Source organism: Perca flavescens, chromosome 22 (assembly GCF_004354835.1).
Source record: "Perca flavescens isolate YP-PL-M2 chromosome 22, PFLA_1.0, whole genome shotgun sequence".
Taxonomy (NCBI): domain Eukaryota; kingdom Metazoa; phylum Chordata; class Actinopteri; order Perciformes; family Percidae; genus Perca; species Perca flavescens.
Genome location: NC_041352.1, coordinates 28,224,257 through 28,231,756, shown reverse-complemented (window position 1 = coordinate 28,231,756; position 7,500 = coordinate 28,224,257). Strand labels below are relative to the sequence as shown.

The 7,500-nt window shown below is 42.2% G+C and overlaps 1 protein-coding gene across 3 annotated transcripts in view; it reads left to right on the top strand.

Annotated features, from left to right (window-relative positions):
• Positions 1-7,500, top strand: part of xylb (xylulokinase homolog (H. influenzae)) — a 37,347-nt gene that overhangs the window by 14,923 nt on the left and 14,924 nt on the right. For all 3 annotated transcript variants that reach the window (XM_028568921.1, XM_028568923.1, XM_028568922.1), the window contains exons 13-14: positions 4,879-4,994; positions 6,335-6,408. In XM_028568921.1, coding sequence (XP_028424722.1) covers positions 4,879-4,994; positions 6,335-6,408 — 190 coding nt within the window. The remainder of the gene's footprint in view (positions 1-4,878; positions 4,995-6,334; positions 6,409-7,500) is intronic.

Genomic DNA, 7,500 nt, shown 5'->3' with positions numbered 1-7,500 from the left:
CACAATGTCGGTGCACGGAAAGAAAAAGCCCGTTCACCAATTATCTTCTTTTTAACCTTTGGGACACTCAGAAGACCCGTCCCCTGAGAACGCAGGGCTCGAGCAGGCACATAGGGGTTCACTAGGTCTTTAAGATACAACGGTGCGCTGCCATTTAATATTTTATAGGTTAGCAGCAACACCTTAAAGTCTGAAGAGAGGATAACACTGGTGTTATATGTTCATATCTGGAGGCTCCGGTCAGAACACGAGCTGCAGCATTCTGAACCATCTGCAGACTCCGAGGACTTTTATTTGGCAGACGTGACAGAAGGACATTACAATAATCTAGCCTAGATGACACAAAGGCATGAATGAGGACCTCAGAGTCCTTAAACGAGAGAATTGATCTGATCTTTGAGATATTTCTAAGATGGAAAAAAGCAACTCTGGTCACCTCCTTTTTATGTAAATCAAACGAGAGTGTCTGATCGAAAAGCACACCAAGATTCATAACTTGGTCTCTGCGGTTGATTACACAATCATCAAGAGACAAAGTAATGTGATCAAAAAGATGACCTAGTTTTTCTGGTCCGATAACCATCATTTCTGTCTTAGCAGAATTAAGCAACAAGACATTTGTTGATAACCAGCTCTTATCTGTAAAGTGTCTGGAGATAACTCTTGTTATGATTTGATACTATAAATAAAATGTAATTGAATTAACAGCTGCAAGACAGGCCTCAAGTTTAGCCGTATTAAACTCGCTTCCTACACCTAGTGGCATATACAGATGCATATCGTCAGCATAACAATGAAAAGCAATCCCAAAAGAACGGAAAATCTGACCCAATGGGGATAGTTAAAGTGAAAAAAGCCATGGACCCAGTACAGACCCCTGGGGAACCCCGTGCTTAACTCTAGAAGTGCCAGAATTCCACAACTACTAGAACTGCTGATTCCAAACTCTATAATCTCTGATGATAAATACCTAATTGCGATATTGTAGTATGTATTGTGTTAGGATATCTTTAGAAAAACGTAATAACAGCGAAAATGTACATTTTAATGAGTTTAATTACACATTTGAGTAGTAATACGTGTTTCAACCATTCATATCATGGCATAGTAAACCGTCATTATTTCATACATTCATATCCCGAAAAAATATGGTGTGGAAATTCATTCAACTTAATTCATAACAGCCAAATAACAATTAAAGCTGCAGTAGGTAAGATTGTGAAGAGCCAGGACTTTGCCAACAAATTTGAACATCGACAACTTCTCAGTCCCTCCCCCCTTTTCTGCTGCAGCCCAAACCGTCTCCTAAGCCCCGCCCACACAACGGAGTTTGACAGAACTAACGGCATGTCAGACAGACAACATGTTCAATAACTAAACACTAACACAACGTTAACTTTACTCACCAACAGTAAAACGATGCTAACTAGCAGGCTAGCGTTAGCCATTTCAGCATCACATCAGACCGACCACTGTGCTAACGTTACTATCATCCTCACCAACGCAGCTTTGTGGACTTCTGACTACTAATAACCAGGTGAAAGATAAATCATTCATGGTAATTATGTTACCTGTTGAGAGGAAATGTGGCTACATCTGCATCGTTCTTCAGATCTTTAAAATCCTGCAGCCACGCCACCTCTGAAAAGCTACTCCAATATTCACAGGAGTTTAGGGAAACCTTTCTGCAGCTTGGGGAGGGTGGGGGAGAACGCTATATATGCGTGTGCCTGAGCAGTGATTGACAGGCAGATAGACCCCTCCTGTGGCCCTGATTGGAGAAAATCGACCGGGAGCGGTGGAATTTTGCCAATGGCACTACAGGCTGTAGGAGGTGCCAGAGGAGCTGGATTTATTTTATTTTTTTTACATAATTCATGTAGTTCTACTGGAACATAGGGTCAGTTTCAGCAAATATGACAGAAAGTTAGTTTTATAAGACTTACCTACTGCATCTTTAAAAGTATCTTATTTGAACATTTAGCTATAACCCAACCTGGCACTGCCTCCGTCTGTTCGGACCGTGCTCCGCTGCCCTTTTTCCTCCATAAACTCGTCTCTCAGATCCTCTGCCAGTCGCTGCATGAACTTCCTCTGGGACATTTTACAGCTGGTGCACTCCTTGGAGAGGATGTGTGCAGTGATTCCAGCCAGTTCGAGGATGTATAAAGTATAGGGGTGTGACGAGACGCTTACTCCACGAGACGAGACACATCACGAGATTGGGTTCACGAGAACGAGACAAGATTTCTCGTCGAGGTGAAAAGTTGTCTCGTGAGGCGATGTGATGTCAACGTGATGGAGCGTGGAATTACTATTGAAGATCCCCCTGCCACTTTTAAATCATTTGTGTGGCAACATTTTGGTTTTCCTGCGGAAATAATAAACGGCGAAAGAGTGACAGACAAGACGAACACAATATGTAAACATTGTAAGAAAACTAACTAAACTAACTAACTAACTAACTACTGCACCCACGACTCGCGGGTGCAGTAGTTAGTAGTAGTTAGTTAGTTAGTTAGTTAGTTAGTTAGTTAGTAGTAGTAGTTAGTAATGTTGCCACACAAATGATTTAAAAGTGGCACGGGGATCTTCAATAGTAATTCCACGCTCCATCACGCTGACATCACATCGCCTCACGAGACAACTTTTCACCTCGACGAGAAATCTCGTCACGTTTTAATCTCGTCACACCCCTAATAAAGTAGAGATGGTATCGGTATCGGCTCCGATACTGCCTAAAACGCTGGTATCGGTATCGGGAAGTACTGGAGTTTATGCACCGATCCGATACCACGTAATAAAGCCCTAAAGAAAATCTACGTTAACGTAGTTTATTTAGGTTCTTTTTCCGTTATAACCGAACTGGAGAATAAAAGAAAGTTGTTCGACATTCATTGTTTGTGTTTGTTCATGTTTTACAAAGAGTTTAACCTGAGCCAGACAGGAAAGATAGAAATCATATCACATCCATACAGGGATAGTAGTATACAGCTGTTAAAACATAATAAAATATATGACCCACTGGTATCGGATCGGTACTCGGTATCGGCCGATACGCAAATTCAGGTATCGGAATCGGTATCGGGAAGCAAAAAATGGTATCGGGCCATCTCTAGTATAAAGCTATATGAACATGTAAACAGCCATCTCCGTGTACCGTGCCTTTCACAGACTGAGCGCCCGGTGTTTGCCTTCTGATTCAGAACCGAGTCCCTCCACGCCGTAGTAGCCTACGTCACCGACTCTGGCTTTGCCTTCGGCCCATCGGTGAAGCCCACACTTGTTACTCGAGACCACTAGTTACGTTTCTCTGACAGAGACCATGGTAGTTACTAAGCAACCAAGATGAAAAGTCAGGCAGCAGCAGGATTGTATTTTTTTTATTCACCAAAGTTATTACACATATAAAAATGTCCGTTCTAGTGTTAAGGGCACAGGACTCAGAGAGTGTTGTCATATGAAACACTTTGAAATCTTTCTGACAGGTATGATCTTAACCTCTCTAGAATATAATGAACAAAACGCCAGGGTTCTGTTATGGAAGTTTCCTTTGCAGCAGGGGGGGAAATTTCCGAGTTTAGTAAATTGAAACAAATAAGACAGACTGAGACTAAAACCAAGTTGGGTTTTTGTATTTTATTAAAAAAGATATATTTGCAAATATAGGATCAACATGATTTCTCAAAAGGCCTCAGCCCAGTGTGGAGTCAGTTTCTCCAATGAGTGAACAGAACACCAGGCTTATATACATCTTCAGAGTGACAACACACACACACACTTGGATTATTGTGACGCTACAGTTCTTACAGGCAATCTGATACACATGAAGACAATCAGAGAAATACAAGAGACATCTTGGAGTCATCTCACCTCCTCCTCCCTGTATGACTTTCACCCCCCAGTTACATCTTAACTGGCATGGGAGAACTAGAGATAGTTTTAGGGTGACCTTGTAGCCCCTATCTGTTCAGACTAACCTGATGCTTACATTATGTTCAGACTGGATGTCTCACAAGGTTAGAATCAAAATCTGCATGAGGGAAATGAGATAGACTCTTTTAGCATTTGTGAGAGAATTAAAGTAGAAATAAAACATAAAAATACAAGGAATTATGCTTAAATGTAATTTTTGCCATTACAGTTCCTCCCCTCTAATACCACCCACAGGAGCAGGAAAGAGAGAAGGAAACAGGAACTAGGAAAGGTAAAGGGAAGGAAGGAGGAAGAGAAACGGCCGCCAGCAATGAATGTAACTGATGACGGTAGAAACAACATATGAACAAATGTCGAGATGTTTTAGACATATTAATGCAGAAATGTTCCGGTCTTTAGAAGTCTGGAAGAGCGATAAAGAACGAAGGAAAGTTTGGGGCTGAAAGGCAGCGATGGAGAGAAGAATGGATGAAAAGAAAAGAGGATGAAAGTTTTCACAGATGTTTGGTGAAACCTGCAGGCTGGGCCGGAGGCTGAGAAAGTTAAAATCCTCGGATGGAGAGAGAGAGAGAGAGGGAGGGAGGGAGGGATTGGGAGAGAGAAAGAGGGAGAGAACTGAGAACCTCAGGTTTATTGATTTCTTAAACAACAAAGAAGAAGTTTGTTGTTGCAGCCTCAGTGTCTTCCTTCCTTCCTTCCTTCCTTCCTTCCTTCCTTCCTTTTTCCTTCCTTCGTTAATCTGTTACTTCCTTCTGTACATTACATTGTCATTTCAACATTAAAGCTCATAGAATATCACATAATACATTAGATGTGTGTGTGTGTGTGTATATGCGTGTGTGTGTTTGTGCGCGCTTTTCTGTGTGTGTGTGTGTGTGTGTGTGTGTGTGTGTGTGTGTGTGTGTGTGTGTGTGTGTGTGTGTGTGTGTGTGTGTGTCGCAGCTTTAAGAACGGCTCTCTGACGAGGGAACGAATCAGGAACGAGTGTGCTGGAGGATCATGGGAACTTTTCTCCGCCGCCTTGAGAGACACGCCGCTCGGGAACAACGGGAACATCGGTGAAGCTTCATCCTCTCCTCCTCTCCTCCAACTTCACTTCCTTCCTTCCTTCTTCAACTTTACTTCCTTCCTTCCTTCCTTCTTCTTCTCCTATTTCCTTTTTAACTACCTTCATTAGTTTCCTTCTTCCTCCTTAACCCGTCCTTCTTTCCTTGTTTCGATTTGTGTGTGTGTGTGTGTGTCTGTGTGTGTGTGGGTGTGCCCGCTTGTGTGTATGTGTGTGCCTGTATGTGCATGTCTGTCTCTGTGCGTGTGTGCGTGTGTGTGTGTGTGTCTCTGTGTGTGTCTCTATGTGTGTGTGTGTGTGTGTGTGTGTGTGTGTGCGCGCTTGTGTGTGTGCATTTGCATGTCTGTCTGTGTGTGTGTGTGTGTGTGTGTGTGTGTGTGTGTATGTGCATGTCTGTCTCTGTGTGTGTGTGTGTGTGTGTGTGTGTGTGTGTGTGTATGTTCTTCGTCCTTTAATTTCCTATTTCTTTTGTCCCTAACTTCATTAGTTTCCTTCCTTTCTTCCAACGGTCTTCCTCATTTCTTTTCTTCCTCCTCATTTTTTCCTCCCTTTACGTTTCCTGTAACCTTTTTCCTTTTCCTTCCTCCCCCCTTTCTTTGTATCTTCCCTCCCTCTTTCCCTTATTCCTTCTTTGTTTTTACTATTTCTTTCTCTCTTTTCCTGCTTTGCTTATTTCTTCTTTACTAATTTCCTTCTTTTCCTATTTCCTCCTTCATATACGTTCATGTGTTTCCTTCCTAGCTGTGTGTGTGTGTGTGTGTGTGTGTGTGTGTGTGTGTGTGTGTGTGTGTGTGTGTGTGTGTGCGTGTGTGCTTCTCTTTTCCTTCCTTTCCGTGGCCTTTCTTAGTTCTTTTCTCCTTCCCTCCTTTCCTTTCTATACCTTCATGTCTATCCTGTCCTCCTCCTTTTGTTCATTTATTCATCTTTCTACTTTATTTCCTTCCTTTCGTCTTCCATGTTGCTTTCCCTTCCTTCTTTTCACCTTCCTTTCTCCCTTTGTTTGTTTACACCTCCTTCCCTCCCTCTGATGGTTGTTTTCTGTATTTCCAGGCTTTTATTTTGACAGTATGGAGATCAAACGTGTGTGTGTGTGTGTGTGTGTGTGTGTGTGTGTGTGTGTGTGTGTGTGTGTGTGTGTGTGTGTGTGTGTGTGTGTGTGTGTGTGTGCGCGTGTGCGCGCGTGTGTTCTGTATTTCCAGGCTTTTATTTTGACAGTATGGAGATCAAACGTGTGTGTGTGTGTGTGTGTGTGTGTGTGTGTGTGTGTGTGTGTGTGTGTGTGCGTGTGCGTGTGCGCGTGTGCGTGTGCGCGCGTGTGTTCTGTATTTCCAGGCTTTTATTTTGACAGTATGGAGATCACACCTCCTGCCGTCGGAGTCCACCGCTTCGACTCGGACGACAACAAGGTCAGTGGAGATAATTCTGACTTCTTCTCCTAAAGTATTCCTGATTGTTGAGACGGTGATCAGGCCGTCCCGTCCAGACGCTCTAGTTAAACCCAAACGGTTTCCAAATGTTCACGTTTTAGGGGCTCGGGAACGCTGCAGTGGAGATGTAGTCTAAAACATGTTCAACTTGTTCCTCTCCTCCTTTCCTCTCCTCCGTCCAGTGTTCACCGGTTCCTCAACATCTCCCCTAGGACCAGGCAGGCCGTTGGGACTCTGTCACTCTCTGACTGTAATGCTGTGCAAAATCTGGGTGTCATTTTTGACAAATCTACAATACAGGCCAAGAGTTTGGACACACCTTCTCATTCAATGCGTTTCCTTTTTATTTTCATGACTATTTACATTGTAGATTCTCACTGAAGGCATCAAAACTATGAATGAACACATATGGAATTATGTACTTAACAAAAAAGTGTGAAATAACTGAAAACATGTCTTATATTTTAGATTCTTCAAAGTAGCCACCCTTTGCTTTTTTATTAATAAGGGAAATAATTCCACTAATGAACCCTGACAAAGCACACCTGTGAAGGTAAAACCATTTCAGGTGACTACCTCATGAAGCTCATTGAGAGAACACCAAGGGTTTGCAGAGTTATCAAAAAAAGCAAAGGGTGGCTACTTTGAAGAATCTAAAATATAAGACATGTTTTCAGTTATTTCACACTTTTTTGTTAAGTACATAATTCCATATGTGTTCATTCATAGTTTTGATGCCTTCAGTGAGAATCTACAATGTAAATAGTCATGAAAATAAAGAAACACATTGAATGAGAAGGTGGGTCCAAACTTTTGGCCTGTACTGTATTTTTTCCATCTCAGGAACATCGCTTAGATTAGATCTGTGGTTTCTAAAAAAAAAAAAAAAAAAAAGAGATGGAGATGCTTATTCATGCTTTTATTTCTTCATGTTTGAATTATTGCAATGTCCTGTACAGTTGTTTAAACAAATCTTCCATGGACAAACTGCAAGTCGTACAGAATGCAGCAGCAAGACTTTTGTCTAAGACCAGCAGAAGGTCTCACATTACTGCTGTGCTTAAGGCTCTT